General features: G+C 40.3%; 2 protein-coding genes across 4 annotated transcripts in view; both read right to left on the bottom strand.

Moving 5' to 3' along the window:
• Positions 1–3,528: 3,528 nt before the first annotated feature.
• On the bottom strand, positions 3,529–12,022 carry ATP5MG (ATP synthase membrane subunit g). Of its 2 annotated transcripts, XR_009693357.1 has the most exons (4): positions 9,502–9,520; positions 5,851–6,011; positions 5,453–5,508; positions 3,529–4,396 (listed from the first exon to the last, which is right to left on the bottom strand). XR_009693357.1 is itself a non-coding variant. In XM_061145279.1 (3 exons), exons 1-3 carry the CDS (start codon positions 11,723–11,725, stop codon positions 4,298–4,300), a joined length of 312 nt encoding a protein of 103 aa, XP_061001262.1. In that variant the 5' UTR covers positions 11,726–12,022; the 3' UTR covers positions 3,529–4,297. The 2 variants fall into 2 exon arrangements, 1 of the variants encoding a protein (XP_061001262.1); XM_061145279.1 differs by lacking the exons at positions 5,453–5,508; positions 9,502–9,520 and adding an exon at positions 11,674–12,022.
• Positions 12,023–13,828: 1,806 nt separating this feature from the next.
• UBE4A (ubiquitination factor E4A) overlaps positions 13,829–17,406 on the bottom strand; it is a 39,236-nt gene continuing 35,658 nt past the window's right edge. For both annotated transcript variants that reach the window (XM_061145266.1, XM_061145269.1), the window contains one exon: positions 13,829–16,775. In XM_061145266.1, coding sequence (XP_061001249.1) covers positions 16,646–16,775 — 130 coding nt within the window. In that variant the 3' untranslated portion in view covers positions 13,829–16,645. The remainder of the gene's footprint in view (positions 16,776–17,406) is intronic.

Here is a 17,406-nt window from a genome sequence, read left to right as displayed (position 1 = left end):
TTGGAATGGGTTGAAGGGAGAAAAGGATTTGGAGACATCGAATACTGATAACTTTTAAGGTGTTTTGCTGCAAAAGGGGGCTAATTTCTTTAAAAAAAATAAAAGGGGGGTAGATAATACGTATATACACTCTTAGGAACAACAGAATGGGGGAGAAACTAATGATGTAGGAAAATGGCATTAAATGAGAGCAGCACAGACCTTGAATAGAGGGACTGGCTTTAAAAAGGAGCATGATCTAGGCAAGGTGGAGAATATTTATGAGTGCAGATAGCAGTATGTGAGATGATGCTGTGGGAGTCAATGGAAGTTCTCCAATTGTTTCAGTTTCAGTTAAGTAGCAAGCCAGGTCATCAGCTGACACAAATCGTAGCCCAGAGAAACACAGTGTGGTTGTCAGGTAGCACTAAGCGCCTTCTTAAGGTTTTGATTATGAATATAGTGAGACTAGCCACCTTGGCTGTTTCCTCCAGCTGCACTCAGCTACATGGGTGCAAGTACAGACTAAGACTAAGCGGATCTGGCCAAGGATGTGGTTTTGGCAAATGAATACAACAAAATGAGAGGCAAGGCAGTTCAGGGTTTAAGACAGTGATCCTGATAAGACTATGGAATATAAACAAACTGGGTAAGGAAGGCAAAGAGGACATCAGGTGTGAGGGAGGTGTCAATTTATTGATGGTCATGGTGACTCCAAATTAATAGTTGGGCTATTAGAGGGAATGGGCTGGAAAGATAAGTAACAGGTGATCAGAGAAAGGGATGTGTGAAACTGGAACTATGGAGCGGTTGAATTTCTTGGTAATGACAGGAATGAGTGCCCAAGGAAGGTGAAGACATAACTGTTGGACTTTCTAAGGGAACTGAGGATAGTTTGTTGGAAGCATCAGTTACGTCAACAGTTCTCAAACTTTAGCATGCATCAGAAATTAGAGCGCCAGTTGAAACAGATTGCCAGATCCCACACCTAGGTTCTAGGTAGGGCCTGAGAATTTAAAATTTCTAAGTTTCCTTTCTCTGAAAACTACCAATCCATGTGTATGTTGAAATTACCCAGAATTAAGACAGAAACAGTTTTGTAGAGTGACACAGTCAGGAGAAAAAATTTACCAAGAAATATAGAGCGGCCTGGTGAGTGGTAGAAAACTGCAAAAGTCAGGGGCAGTGGGTACATAATCTGAAAATTAAAGCTTCGAGCCTTATGGGGACTGGTTAGAAACTGTGGCTGAAACCCTGACTGGTAGCAGAATGATTCAAGTAAGGCTAAGGCATATTGTCAAGGCTAAAGGCCTGGCATGTATTTTATGTTATTTTAATAGTATCAGGGCCTTTCATTGGGTAAACAGGCCTGGTAACGGAATCTCTGGTGGAATTGCTATTGTATTCATCTGAAAAGTGATCATGGTCATACCAATTTGTATTTCAGTAGAAATGAAAACCACACTAATTAGGAAATATTAAGTCTCACAAAACTAGAGATCACTTTACATTAAGATTAGGTAGCCTGACATCTAATGGGACAAGAAAGCTTAACAGCTTGACAGCAGGGCAAAGGACTGAGAATTTACAGACAGCACTGAGAACACACAACACAGAATGGAACTGTGATTCAACAGAGGGAACTATGTAGGGAGTAAAGGAGGGGCAGAGACTATGTGGGATCACCCCTGGAGCCCAACTGTGGTCCCACTGATTATGGGATCCTAGCCAAGTCACCGAGTATTTCTGATGCTTAGTTCCTGACTTCTTAAGTGGGTCCCATTTATGCCACATGCCTCAGAGGAAAGCTGAGGGCTAAATGAGATAGTGCTATACAAAATATGAAATATTAAAAAAGCAAGCTATATTATATTATCAAGGGTGAAACAGATCACCAGCCCAGGTTGGATGCATGAGACAAGTGCTCGAGGCTGGTGCACTGGGAAGACTCAGAGGGATGGGGTGGGGAGGGAGGCGGGAGGGGAGATCGGGATGGGGAACACATGTAAATCCATGGCTGATTCATGTCAGTGTATGGCAACAACCACTACAATACTGTAAAGTAATTAGCCTCAAACTAATAAAAATAAATGGAAAAAGAGGTAATTTAAAACTTAAAAAAAATAAAAAAGCAAGCTATATTGAGCTATCCTTAGAAATTTGGGAAGCATATATACTTCCTTCAATGGGTTCTCATTTCCTGTCCTTAACACAGTCCAATCCTTAATGTGGCACAGACACTTTATGATCTGGTCCCCACTATCTCTGGTCTCCCTTCACTACTCTCCTCTGTAATTGGTCTGCTGTACTGTGCTCTCAGAACCACCTCAAATGCACCAGATCTTCTCTCACTCACTAGTTTTTGCAAGGCTGTTCTACCTGTTCAGCATACTTGTTTCATTCTTTGTGGTTCTTACTCTTCTGGCTTACTTCAGATATTAGGTCCTCTGACAGCCTCCCTAGAATCCCTCTCTTTGGGACTCTGGGTTGAACTCTTCCATTCACACCTTGTACTTTCTTCATCACAGAACACCACGTTACCCCAACTGTATGCTTAGAGTAACCAGACCAAGCTCTGTGAAGCAGTTAAGAGTCTTGTTCATGAATGTTCCTACCATTTAGCATACCTGGATTTAGGAGGTGCACCATAAATACCTGAGGTACACTGAAGTTGCCAATAGCAAAAACCTGACACAAAAACTTCAGTGAAGGACAGTCTAAACAGTTCTGTGCTAGGAGGCAAGACATTTAAACTAACAGGCCGGCAGAAATGGCTGCTTCATGGAGTCCACTGCTATTTTAACACAAGAGAATGCTGTACATACACTGTTAGCCACCATACACCAGAGGTGTGCCAGATGGCAAAGGAGGAGGAAGTAGCAGTGAAGTGAGTAGTAAATATTTATTTTGAGGACTTTCTGGTGTGACCATGTGGTCAAAACAAAATCACATTACATATCATGAATCAACTACGCTCTGTAGGTTCTTACTAGTGCCAGCGGACCATGTAATACCTTTAAATTAAAAAAAATTAATTGCACTACTCACTCACACATGCAATACAGAAACTCACGGAAATCACCATTATTGTAGTAGGGTTTTCTCAGTCTTCTGCTATGCATATTTTAAGCTACTGAATCCTTTTGAAAAGAGGTAGTTTCAGTTTTGACCACCTGCAGTAAGCTAGGCATTACCTCACAGTTCAGAGTAGCAGTGTCTCCATGGAGAGTTCTTGTCTATCATGAAGAAAAGCTGTGCCCTTTACTGGCTGAAGCAGCAGTGTTCCGAACCAGCTGATAAATTTGGGATTGACTGGATAAAGGTTCAATACTATGAAAGGATTAATACTATATTGTGAGCCATGCTTTTCCAACATGCAATCATCTTTCGGTTATCATCAGCTGCAAGTCCATGCTGTGCAGTGGCTGCAAGAGTCACCACCGATTTAGAAACGTACCAGCGAGCTATTCATAGGTAAGAACCCCAGGAAATGCCAATCAATGATTAATTCACTCCCGATCCTCAATAAAATGGCTCAAGATGACAGACTGATACCAATCACTTGTATTTATTTCAGGACATAATATACTATTTAGACCCAAGGACAATACTAAATCATAACCCTGTTAAATATCTATAGGATATTTTATTTTTGCTAAGATAGGTCCTTAAAAACTGGACAGATTAATAATATAACAAATATCAAAATCAGATGAAAAATACGTTATCGCTCTCATTCACTCTGTCCTAATGTTAAAGATGTTACAAAGATACACAGATTATCATCATGCTGTTCTTTTGGGAAGCTATATTCAAACTGACAAAAAGGTGTTGTCAAAGGGATCTTTCTCTGATTTTTGCGAAGAAAAACAGTCCAAATTGTATTCTTAATGCTATGTGATTTAACTGTATCATACTTAGCACATGGTATTATTATTTCTCCTACTGGAGCAAGTTCTCATTTTCTCAAAGCCTTTCCCCCAGCTTTTCTAGAAATAAAGCTTAAATATCACTTGTTTCAAGCCTTCAAAATAAAGTTAACCTCATTTATACAGGTACCAGGTTGGTATACTCATATACATCTTTTCCAAATTGCAGGCTAAGCAAAGGCATGCATTTAGAGCTGTATTAATATATTGAAGCAAAAGACAATCCAACTTAATATCAAGAGAAATCGTGACCTTCCATGTAGTGTGTGATAGAGAAAACACTGATTCTGACACATTGTCTTATTTTATTCAAATAGCAGTCTGTTCACACATGGTCCAAGAACACTTGAATAATAAAGCAAATATAATCACATGTTAAAAATTGGTCTTCAAACATCATAGCCAATGATGCCACGCTTGCCTATGATCTCGCCAACATAAAACCACATCCACACCTCAGTGGCCACCAAACCATTCAGTAGAGCTTCCTGAAAAAAAGAAGCACAAATTTTAATGTACATTTTTTCTTATATATTTAAAACTATTCTTTTCCAGGATTAAGTGACAGAGAATATAAGGATGCTATTCAAATTAGAGGGCAGTTTTAGTCAAAGTCAAGAATTACTAATGTTAACTTTAACTGCTGAGAACCCTTGAACTTTCAATTATGTAAGGTAAATAGTCCAGAGCTTATAAATTCTTTCAAAGCATTCTTTGAAGACCTGAACTGACTTAACCCTTTCATTATTAGTTTATGAGACACTTTATGAGCTCTAAAACAACCCACATCCTGGAAATAGCTGCCACATTTAGAAAGGGCATTCATATGAAAGGATGGCTATAGGAAGGCAAGTCTCTGAATAGACATTTCTGTCTGGCCAAAGAAACTCTGTTGTAAGATGAAGTATTCTATCTTTCCCTTTAGACATCATCTTTATTCATTTATTATTTGGTTTAATTCTTTCCAAATATTCAGCAATTACTCAGTTTCACAGATGAGTGTTTTATTGCCCTAAGAGAAAAAGTATGTACACAGTTCCAGAAAACAGGGTTTCATATAAGCACAAATATGGATCTTGAAACTCAAGTTGAAAAACAAAGCCTTTCCACAACAAAATTGGGCCTTTTTCTTTTAGCACCTGGAAGTGAATTTCCCCCTTCAAATGAAACCAGAAATACTGGAAATCTCTTGAAAAACAAATATATTTTCTAGAATGCAGGTTCTAAAGCCGGCAATAATTTATTTAGGCTTTTTGTATCCTGTGCTTAGATCAAGCAAACGTAAAATCCAAGCTCCAATTCTCTCTCTGTGGTGGGGGCTGGCGGCAAGGGGAGTGTGCTGAGAGGCATGTGGGATCTTAGTTCCCTGAACAGGAATCAAACCTGTGTACCCGACACTGGGAGTATGAGTTTTAACCACCAGTCAGTCCTCCAGGGAAGTCTGCAAATTCTAATTTTATAGTCTTTAGATTTTATCTCCACCCTTCATATCATATTATATGCTTCTAGGTTTTGGTATTTTTGTCCCATGAATGTTAAGTTACCTGATTGTGATATAGTCCAAGAAATCTTTTTGGCCAAATTGGGGAAAGTTTCAGGACTACAGACAAAAAAGTACAGAATCAACAAAGGAAGTGATCCTATTTTAATGCACTAACCCTGAATAGGAAACAAAAAAAAAAAGCTACTCAGTAAAAAAAAAAACCACTTCTTCATTATAAGATTATTAGGAATATAAGACATAAAACAGTCCAATTATTTCAACCCAGATGACAAAGTTAGAAAGGTAAATATCTTTCTCCACAGTCAAAAAAGAGATCATCTCTCATTATGCTGGTTCCAGCCTCACTGGAAAATACATATATTAATCAAAACAATCAGAGAAATCCCAAGGGAAGACATTTTCTGTATGCACATACGTTTTCATTTAGCCCATAGTTACCTTAACAGTGAGCTGTTTGAAGCTACCGGTTTTAGCGCTGTTGATAATTTTTTTCAAGCTCTGAATTGCTGTAGGGATCTCAGCAGGGGTTGGAGGAACCAGCTCAACCTTGGCATAGTACCAAAACGTGGCCAATCGAGGCTTCGAGTAAGTCACAGCAGCTGGAAAACAAAACAAAACAAAAAACCAGGATGAACTCACTAGAGACCGAAAGAAGCAGATGTGTGGGCTGGACACAAATATTTATTCATGCATCACATTCATTCACTGCTTATACCAAATGTGCACCCGGTGTGAAGAGTCAAAGCTGCTCCCTGGTAACCAGAGGCGTTTAAAGATACAGAACACCTGTGTCACAAGCCAGTTCAGTCAGGCAGGAAGCTATAAGCACATCCAATTATGCCAGGACTTCACCAGTGGCCAATACCAGAGTACTGGTACTTCATTTATTAATGCCAAATCTAGTTAACTACAAAGTTACTAGAAATTGGATTCAAAAACAAGAAAAGAGCAGCAATGTAACCATATTTTCCTGTAGAGACAAAAAATTGGGAGGGAAGTGGTGAAGGGGAGGGAAGAAAACTTAAGTAGAATGGCATCCTTAGGAATGAGATTAAAACTTGTCACAATATTGGCCACAAATCCAGATGGAATTATACCAATTAGTACCCATTTTGGGTACCCTCATCAATATGTGCTAGATTAACAAAAGCACAGCTGCTCTTCCTTCAAAATACCACAAATAATAAAAATAAAACCTATATGTATTGTTAGGAGCAGCCAAAACTTGAATCTGTTATTAAGCTGAAATTCCTCAGTAATAGTAAACAGTATTTACTATTGCAGGAAAAAAAGATTTTTAACGAGGTTAGATGGGAGACTATAGTAGTGATTCAGCAGGAGAAAGGTATTTTAGATAAAAAATTACAAGACAGCATAATAAAAATTGCACAAATACATAAGCATCCATCAAGTGTCTGCTGTTCAAAGGCTGATAATCCAAAGTTCCTGGTACTTCCCCTATTATTAACTGCCTGTATTTAGGTATTTCACTACTCTTAAAATTACTATCTCCATCATCCTCTGGCTTAGGGCCATGGGTAAATCTTTAAGGAGATACAAAGCTCTAAGAGAGAATTCTAAACAGAACTGCCAATGCCTGTAAGATGGTGTTATCAAGGAGAAAAAAGTCTTAACAGTCAACAAACTGTCTTTAAAATTATCTTCAACACAGAGATATAATACTCTTAAAAAAATACAAACAAATCAGTACAACGTATACAAACGCTGTACTTAAGTTAGTAAATTTGCTTCTCAGGGAGCACAGGTTAAAAGTTTGAGATTGCTTTTACATGTATACAAGGGATGAACAGAAAATAAGTGGATGAATGGTGGATGATGGCAGCTAGGTTTCTTACTAAAATAGAAGGGTTTTAGATGGGGGAAATATCCAGTGGTACCGGATTAGAGTTGGAGACATTCAGTATAAATTCAGGTTTAGTTGATACACAGGTGGATCGATATAGAAACAATTACAGTTGACCCTTCAACAACATGTGTTTGAACTGTGTGGGTCTACTCATATGTGGATGTTTTTCAATAAATATGTACTACAGTACTTCATAATCTGAGGTTAGCTGAATGAATGGATGTGTAACTGTGGATATGGAGGGCCAACTGTAAAGTTATATTAGGATTTTCAATTGCATGGGGGTCAGTGTCCCTAACCCCCACACTGTTCAATGATCAACTGTGCGTGTCTACACATCCATGGGTGAGTATACAGATAGTCCCCAATTTACGATGGTTCAATTTACAATGTGAAAGATACACAATCAGTAAAAATGAACCTTTGAATTTTGATCTTTTCCCAGGCTAGCCATAGTGGGTACCATACGTTCTTGTAATGCTATTTTAATGCTGGGTACTGGTAGCAAGCTGCAGTTGACAGTCAGTCATGTGTTATGAGGGTAAACAATCAACACACAATCATTCTGTTTTTTTACTTTCAATACAGTACTCAATAAATTACATGAGATAATCAGGTTTTTTCTTTTTTTTAAATAAAAACAGGCCTTATGGTAGGGGATTTTGCTGACTTGTAGGCTAATATAAGTATTCTAAGTGAGATTAAGGTAGGCTAGGCTAAGTTACGATGTTTGGCAGAATAGGTATAACACATGCATTTTCAACTTAAAATATTCTCAACTTGTGATAATTTTACTGGCATGTAATTTTCTTATAAGTAGAGGAATGCCTATATATGGATACCTCCTTGCCCACTATCAGGGCCTACAGGCAATGATATTCTAGTACAGCCGTCCCCCCTTATCTGTGATTTTACTTTCTAGTTTTAGTGTCTGTAAATATTACATGGAAAATCTCAGAAATAATCCATAAGTTTTAAATTGTATGCCTGAGTAGTACGATGAAATCTCATGCTGTCCCTGCTCCATTCTAATGCGACATCACAATGCCTACATCCTGCTCCCCACCTCATCCCATCACATACACACTACACACACACACGTACACATCTCACTCACAAGAAGGGTGAGTACAGTACAAAGAGATTATTTTGAGAGAGAGCCCACGTCCACATGACTTTTTATTGCAGTGTTAGTTGCTCAGTCGTGCTTGGCTCTTTTGTGACTCCATGCACCGTAGCCCGCCAGGCTCCTCTGTCCATGGGATTTCCCAGCAAGAATACTGGAATGGGTTGCCATTTCCCTCTCCAGGGGATAATCCCGACCCAGGGATAGAACCCAGGTCTCCCACATTGCAGGTGGATTCTTTACCTCCTGAGCCACGACGGAATTCCTGTGGCTTGAAGCCCTGAGTCCTTTATCACAGTATTTTATTATAATTGTTCTAGTTTATTATTGTTGTTAATCTCTTACTGTGCCTAATTCATAGATTAAAATTTATCATAGCTATTATAAGAAAAAATTAACATTCAGGACTCAGTACTATCTGTAGTTTCAGACATCTGTCGGAGGTCTTAGAACTTACATTCTGTGAGTAAAGGGTGACTAACACAGTCGAGTAGCAAGGAACATACCCAGTATCTAATCTTAGCTTCAAAATGCAATTGTCCAATAAAAGGAACTAAGGTTCCCTGGAGAAAAGGCAAATTCTAAGGCTGGGGCAGGGGATATATGAGTCTGGGAAATTTCCTGGCAGTCCAGATGTCAGGACTCAGGGCTTTCACTGATGGGGCCCAGGTTCAATCCCTGCAGGGGAATTAAGATCCTGCAGGTCATTTGGCATGGCAGGAGAAAAAGTTGCAATTATCTCACAATACTAGAAAGTACAGGGGGATGTCAAAGGGGCAGAGGTGCCAAACTGACAGGATTCTCAATGGCGAAGGCTGGAACAATCTGAGCAACAAAATAAATAATGTACTACTGGAGGTACAAGGTATGAAATAAATGTAGGTGAGTTCATACAGTATGGACTGAACAAATATTAATAAATGGGGAACAGACATATCTTTCTCATAGAACAAATTCTATTTAAATATATATAGATATTCCCTCCTATAGGAGACAGAATCCTGACTCTGCCTCCCCCAATTTAGTTACTTGCTTCTAAAGAACAGAGTGTGGAAAGGAAAAAATAGTACCTTTCGGAGAAACCTAGTGAAACTACCTTAACCAAGTGATGAAAGCCAATTGCACTAGTGAGGACATTTGGATATCACTTGTTTAGACATCCTGACATGTGATTAGGGGATTTCACATCTGTGGTATTCTTTCTCAAAATCCATAGCTCCATGGATCTTCCCTGGGGGCTCAGTGATTAAGATGCCACGTTTCCTCTGCAGGGGGCGCAGGTCTCCCTGGTCTTGGAACAAAGATTCCCCCAAGCCGCCAGGTACAGCCAAAAAAAGAAAATGAGAAAAAAGAAAAAAAATTCATAGCTCCGAACTCATCATGACAAAAACACCAGATAAATCCAAATCGCGGAACATCCTTATAGGATACCTAGACAGAGACCTACATAAATACCTTGAAACTGTCAAGGTCATGAAAGATAAGGAAAGATTGGGAAACTGTCACATACACAGGAGACTAGGGAGATTGACAACTCATTGCACTGCAGTACCCTGGACTGGCTCCTGGAACAGAAAGAGATTTACTGGAAAAGCTGGTGAAATCCAAATAAAGTCTCGAGTTTAGTAAGTAGGGAAAAAATAAAAACAAAAATCCCCAGACTCTATGATCTTTTTGGGGAAGTCTGATGAAAAAAATTACTTATTTCTGTAATTTCTTATTTCTTTGTCCTCCAGGAGAATTAACAGATAAAACCAGTAATTTTTAAAAAGACATATAACATTAATATTTAACACCACAGAGTTAAGTGACAAAGCAAAATGCAGCTCCACTTTAATATTCTGGCCCAGCTGAGTTCTCCTGAGTACTTCTGAAAGGATAACAACGTTTATCTTTAAATTATTCATAATAATACAGGAAATGGGTTGATATAGCTCACAATTAAAATTATTTTCACGTTACTTTTCTTTTTGTAAATTATTATTAAAGTTAGTTTGCAATTCCCCAAGACGCTCCACCAAAAAGATGTGAAAGCCATGGAAGGAGGATAAAAAATCCACCTGAAATTTCTGATTATAAATATTAGCCTTAAATCATCCATAAAGTCCAAATAATGAAGCCACTTCTACTTTTCCTTGTATTATGTAAAAAAGTAGAGCTTTTATCTTGGTCAAGTTGCAAACCTAAGTTCTTTGGTAAAGTGCGTAAACTGATAGTAATAGTAGTGGGCCATGGGGTTCTGTAGGAGAGTATCAAGTATTTATAGTATCTGGCACTTCATTGTTCCACTGCTGATGACGAAAAGAGAGGAGACAACGAATAAGAAAATACCGACTGCAGTAAAATAGGTTCAAAAATATTACACATATTAAAAAATTCTATTCACTTTCACAATCAAACCTGAGCGAAAGCCATTCAGAGATCTGTGCTTCAACCACTTACTAGAATACAGCACATACAGCACATCTAGCGAAGAAGAGCTTCCGTCTACTTAACTGATCTCATTTTGGGGATAAAATGAATAGCTTGCAGACAAATGAAATATTTACTGAGAAGAGTACTACTCTGGGCTGTGACTATGCAGGGTTGTTCTCCAATACAACGTTCCACCATTGAAGGACACATCCAACTTTTTCAAACAGTATCCCCACGAACGCTAAGCAATGATAATAAACATTACTGTTTACACATATCCCTTTCTGTGTTTACCGGAGCAGGAATACTCAACCGTAATGCTCAGTTCCACCTAAAAATTTCCTTAAAGGAGAAGCATCTCAGTATCTGGTCAAAATAAAAAGCAAAGGCAATATTTCGAAGGTCATACATCCTGAGAAATTCTGCAGCCTTCCAAATACTGCACTGAGAAGCAGACAAGCGGATGGGACCGTATTTCGATGCTTTCACGTATTTCTGCCAGCCGTCTCCCTCTCTCTCGCAAAAAAGCCATCCCTTCTGTATTCCTCCTCCTGGAGGTCGAAGGGCGTCATGGCGGCTGCAGCTGGGCAACCCCGGCTGTTTGCACATTCCCTCCCCTCACGGTCGCGGTCAGAGTTCAGAACCTCTGGGTAGCAGAGAGAACCCAAGTCGCAGGCCCGGCCAGCGGAAGGGTAGAAAAGAACCGCAAATCTATCTTCTCCCTCACCGCCCCCCCCAGGCCCCACTTCAGGCCCGGCCAGCTCCCTCCGGCCGCTCGAATCCTCCCCTCGGGCCCTCGCAGGCCTCCCTGCCCGCCCGGCTACCCGTGCCGGCTGGCTGACGCCCCGCTCACCGTTGACCAGCGCCGGGGCCTTCTCCGCGAGGTTACGGACAAACTGGGCCATGGTACTAGGACGGAGAGCCCGTCGCCCCGACTGGCCGGCTGAATGTCACCCGCCCGGAAGGACCTGCCGCAGGACCCCGGTCCGCTTCCAAGGTCAGGCCTCCCCTTTCCGCGCCGGTCCGAGATATTTAGGTGTCCCACTGTCTTTCCGGCATCCACTGGGCCAGTTTCTTTTCTTTAGTCACAGAGGAGAAAGTGGGTAGGAGAAGATGAGATCAGAGAGCACGTAAAATACAAAGGAGTTCCGCGGAGAAGCAGGCATTTCTCTGGGCAGCCGCTCGCAGAGGTCCGGAAGGCCGGCGCGAGGAGGGAATGCGCATGCGTCATGCGCCTCCCGGGCAGCCCGAGGCGCAGACCTCGGGTGTTTGGGGTGGGTTTGCAGCTCTTCTGAGAGAATGGGACGAGTTAGGGCTGGGAGGCACCGCTGCAGTTTTTCTAGGCCAACGTACTCTTCTTACAAAGGCAGAGAGGGTCCTAGACCAGACACGTAAAATTAGGGGCGGAGCAGGCGCCACAACCTGTCACCTGACTCAGCCCATTGCCTTTCTTTAGTTGACCTTTTGTAATCCGTCTCTCTTGACTCCTCTATCAGGATTGGAATCCCGTTCCCCTAATTCCCTAACCAGTCTCAAGGAACTATGCAGATACCAAGGGACAAAATCACAGTTACCGAGGGCCTCCAGTCTTTCAGCCTTTTTGGAATTTAAAGAAAGTCTTGTGTGTTAGGTAGTGGCCTCACTTAAGGCCGGCGTTGGTAAATAAATGGCTACAGAGCTAGTGAGTGGCAGAGTTGGGATTTGAAAAGGTGGCAATGGAAACAGAACAGGCATTAGTATAGGATTATGTGTGGTGCTGATGTGGGGAGGCTTCTTAGAGAAGGGGATCCTTGGGTTGATATAAAATGAAACAGCAATGTACTGCAGAGCTGAACTTTGTGGTTAATATGACTGGAAGAAAAGATATGCGTGGGGATGTGGCCTTCGATGAAGAAAATAGAATAATGTACCCGGGGAAGCATAAATAGAAGTAAAACTCTGATTGATGGAATAGTTAGAGGTGAAATGAAAAATCAGAGGGATATCAAGGAGTCAGGACAGCGCTTCAGCAAAGGAGTGATTCAGTTGCCTGGTACTCCAGAGAAGTAAAATTAAGAATTAGAAAATTAATATAGCTATATAGAAACATTAACCAGAGCAGGTTCAAACAATTAGGATAGAAGCCAGAGTGAAGAAATATGGCTATAAAGGGATACTGGTCAGAAAATCAAATATAGGAAAATCAACGGAGATTGAAGATGGAGAAGTGGGATTGACCAGATTCTGAATGAGACCGGAAATAAAGTTGGAGTGATTAGCCTTGGAGTCTTGGGGCCTTTTCCACAGATGGGATGATGAAGTTTGAAAGTGGAAATTCTGCAGGCTATGAAGTAGAAGGCAAGGTCATGTTGAGTGTGAAGGGCAAGTGGGAGGGTGGGAGAAAATATAAGAGGTTGAAATTTGGACTAGCTGTTGAAGTTAAGGACACACAGAAGGGTTGTTAGGGAACATTAGGGACAAGTCTTCAGTTGTACCACTCTAAAGATGGTGTTATTTTTCTTCAACAGTAATCTGGCTGGGATACTGGAGCAGAGGGGAATGCTTGGGTTAATCTGGGCTGTTTTGCATAGCAGGGGTACAGAAACAAGGGGCAAGAAAGTGGAACTTGATAGTGAATGATGAGAATGAAGGACCTGGGGGACTTCCCTTGGTAGTCCACTGGTTAAGACTCTGAGCTTCCAAAGCAAGGGGCAAGGGTTTGATCCCTGGTTAGGGAACTGAGATCCCACATGCTGCAAGGCAAGGCAAAAAAAAGACCTAGGCTTTAGGCCAGATGAAAAAAAGTGAAGCCAAAAGTGATCTGCTTAGGAAAAAACATGCCCGGAGACTCATCTGAAGATAACTCCAGGGTCCAGAAGCCTGGTAAGGCAGGTTAGGTCGGCCAGGCCATACATTTGCTACCACCTTTTTAAAAAAAAGTGATGTTCAGAGCCCTGTAAGTTTTCAGAGGGATTTCTGAAACTGCTCCCAAGTTTTTAATACTGTAATAAAGGACATGATAACAAAGGTTGTAAGTCAGATGTTCATTTATTAAATACAGGCTTTGAACAAACACCCCCAGGCAAGTTTGACAAGAAGTAACCTTCCTGGAATGTTTCAAAATAGTTATGTTGATCAAGTTTTATTTCAATCAATCTTTTTGTCATTTTGCTCATTTTGTTTCCAGGTTTTTTCTTTTCCTGTTTACCAGTTAGAGCATGTGCATTATTTCCTCACATGACATCAACAGTGCAGCATCAGCCTCTGGCTTGTAAAGGCACCCAGTAGACTTATGCTCTGTGCAATGGCTGCTTAGCAACCAGCATCAAATAAAGTAATGAAGCTTTTGTAGAGTGTGACACCAAATAGCAACTGGCACCTTCACCTGCACCATTAAAAAAAAAAACAAACCTTTGAAGTTTCTTTCGGTTTTCACATATCCATTAAAAACTATATTAAAAACAAACAAATCCAGATTGCTTGATAAAGCCTGCTTAAATAATTTTCCAAGTTTAGTATTACCCTCTTAGTAAGCAATACTAGAGCTGATTAAAGAATCTTCATTTTCCTACCATACTCTAGCAAAGCTAGGTATGTCAGAAAGTCTGCTCTAATAGATTTAGACCTTGCTTCTGAGTTCTAGACAACACCACCCCTCTTTAAGCTTCCAAGTGTCCATATGCACCATGTTGTACCAAGACGATAATATTTTAGTCTCATTTTTGGGATGTTCTTGAATTATGTCAAGGAAAGGAAAAAGGCACGGAGGACACTGGTTTCCTTACCAACAGTGGCCTTAAGCTACGCACTTGCTTTTGTGATGAGTTTAAAGATACTCAGCAGCATTCACGGTGCCATAGCCACTCATAAAAAGTTTCAGGAAAAGAGCTTTAAAAAAAAATTGCCAGAAAAGGCTTACAATCTGAAGACTTAATACAGAAGTGGAATACAGACACAGATACAAGAGGCAGCATAGAGGTTGTTAACTAGAAAGCTGCTGGGAACAGCTGCCTTCTGAGGTTTTGTGCCCGTTTTTTCCTTCCTTTCTCCTATAAAACTCTGGTCTTTTCCTCACTTCTTTTAAAAGTGAAAATATCCTATTTGATTGGATTTGGAAGATAAATGCAAGTAGACTGAAGCTTATTTTATACAGTTCATTCTCAGAGAAGTAGAAGATAATAAATAGGAAATGAAGCTCATTTTCAGAAAATAAACAAATCCTGTCAACCTGTGCCTTAAAGGCCCAGGGAACACACTGAATTACTATCATACATTCTGGTATTGCGAGTCCTGGACTGCCTTTTTCACTTATAAGCACAGTGACAGGCAACATCTAGTTTTTATCTAGTGTGGGATGCCCTCTAACTTCAGAGTTTCCTGCTGGAACCATCAAAAACACATCAAGGACTGCTTATAACAACTTGTATTGGATTACCCTATGGTTAACAATAATGTCCTTGAAGTGAAGCAATGACCTCTGCTTCTAGATCATATCACTCTTGTTACTGTATTTTTAGGTTCAGAGGGATACTGGTATAGACAGTCCATGGGGGAGTGCAACTTACTCAGCATGTTAAGCTGCACGATTTAGCAGGGAGCTCAAGCTCAACTTGTAAAGTTAGGGGCCCATCCACCTGCTAAATAACTATATAGGGCTAAGTGGATATTTAAAATGGCTTGCGGACATGGCTGTGCTCAAATTCCTATTCTGTTAATTGATGACCTAAGGCTGAGTTAGAAGCAGCAGCTCTTTTCAGGTCATAAGCCCAAACGAACATGAACTATATACATTTTACAGTCCTAGAATTCTGTCTAGAGTAAGTGTTAGTAAACATGGCTACACACTGCATACATCTTACCACGGAAGAGACAATATAAAGTGGTTCTCTGTATTATACTAGGCCAATATAAAAAAGTACATGGTGTATATATATATACTGAGATACACTGCTGATATTAGTGTCTTGAAATGACATGTCTCATGGTTACAATATTTGTTGCCTAACTTTTCTACACAAGCCTAGTCCTTGATTTCCAGTAGATAAAAAGGGCCCCAACAGCCTTCTTTTTTCACATTGTAGTTTTCTGAATAAAGTGTCAAAACTGCAAATTTGTTCTACCAATCCTCCTAAAAATATTATAGGGCTAAGTTTTCTGTGTAATGACAACTCCATGGAGGAGTGTTTGCCCTCCAAGGTATCTCCGAGTTACAAGAGAACACAAAACTGAGCGCTACCCAGCGAAGTTGCGTAATTTTTCATCTCATCTGTCATCTTATTAAAAAAATCTACTCAAACCAGGGTATCTGCTTTTATATAAAAAGTTATTCTGTAACAGTGTAGAGCTATAACAAGGAAAAGGGCTGAAGTCTGGGTCATGAAGACTAACTAGTAAGTACCTTGATAACATAGGACTTTCTGATATCAGCTGTCACTGAAACGTGTGATATCATATACTTAAAAGCAGTGCTCACCAAAGATGTTTAGCAGTTCTTGGAGAAGAAATAGTAAGGAGGCGGGAGGTTTTAAGAGCTGAAGTTAATATAATTTAAGGTAGGAAAAGGGAGAAGGAACAGGAAGAGATAACAAAAGGTAAAAATTAGTGATGATTTCTAAATGTGGTGATGCTAGAAGAAGTATAATTTCCTGCAAGCTAGGTGCATTGTAAAGTTCTTAGGAATTTTAATTATCATAATTTGAGCAAGAGCAGTTCTCTAATTCAGTAAAGGGAAAAAAAAAAAAAAAAAAAAGACAAGAAAAAGGAAAGGAACAGAACCAGAAAGAGAGAAACCACAATTGTTTATCTACACTCTGGGGTTGGTTTTTGGTTTGCTTAGGTCACAGTATTTATTCAGGTTGCTCCTTCTGTTGTTGTTTCCTCTCTGCAAGCCACCGTTGGATTTTTTCTTTTAGTTCTGTGTTTGGCCGGATCTGGTCCATGGTGAGGGGACTACGGTTAAAGGGATCTGTTTGGTCACTGGGACAAAGAGAAAAAGGGACATGGGGTTATTTCTGTAAGTTCTCACATCCTCAGCCAAAAACAGAACACCTGGGCATCTCACCCTGAGACTGAAGCTAGAGTGTATTACTATGATTCTGAATTAAGTGCTAGCTTGAGGTTAGAAAGAATGAGATTAAAGACAGAGTGATTTGGGAGAAGTTTCTTTGCAGATTATTTACTTACTTTGTCTCTCTGCTTAACAAACATTGTCTCAACATTGCTCTTCAGATTGTGTGTGTGTGTGTGTGTGTGTGTGTGTGTGTGTGTCCAGGCTCCTCTGTCCATGGAATTCTCCAGGCAAGAATACTGGAGTGGGTAGCCATTCCCTTCACCAAGGATCTTCCTGACCCAGGGATCGAACCTGTGGCTCCTGCCTTGTAGGCAGATGCTTTACCATCTGAACCACCAGGGAAGCCCTGCTCTTCAGATGGTATTTGATTCCATTTCCCTAGGACAGAGACCCTGTACAATCATGTCAGCATAAAGAGCTCTTTGGAGTTTTAGTGACAGACTCCTGAAACAATATAAGATGTTAAGGGATAAAGCTTTGTTGACTGACACTTGATTTAGTTAACCAACTGCTCTTCAACTAATGCAGATTATGGCT

This window comes from Dama dama, chromosome 1, assembly GCF_033118175.1.
Source record: "Dama dama isolate Ldn47 chromosome 1, ASM3311817v1, whole genome shotgun sequence".
NCBI classification, from domain to species: Eukaryota; Metazoa; Chordata; class Mammalia; order Artiodactyla; family Cervidae; genus Dama; species Dama dama.
Note: the sequence above shows the minus strand (reverse complement) of the source record. Positions and strands in the feature narration are given on the sequence as shown.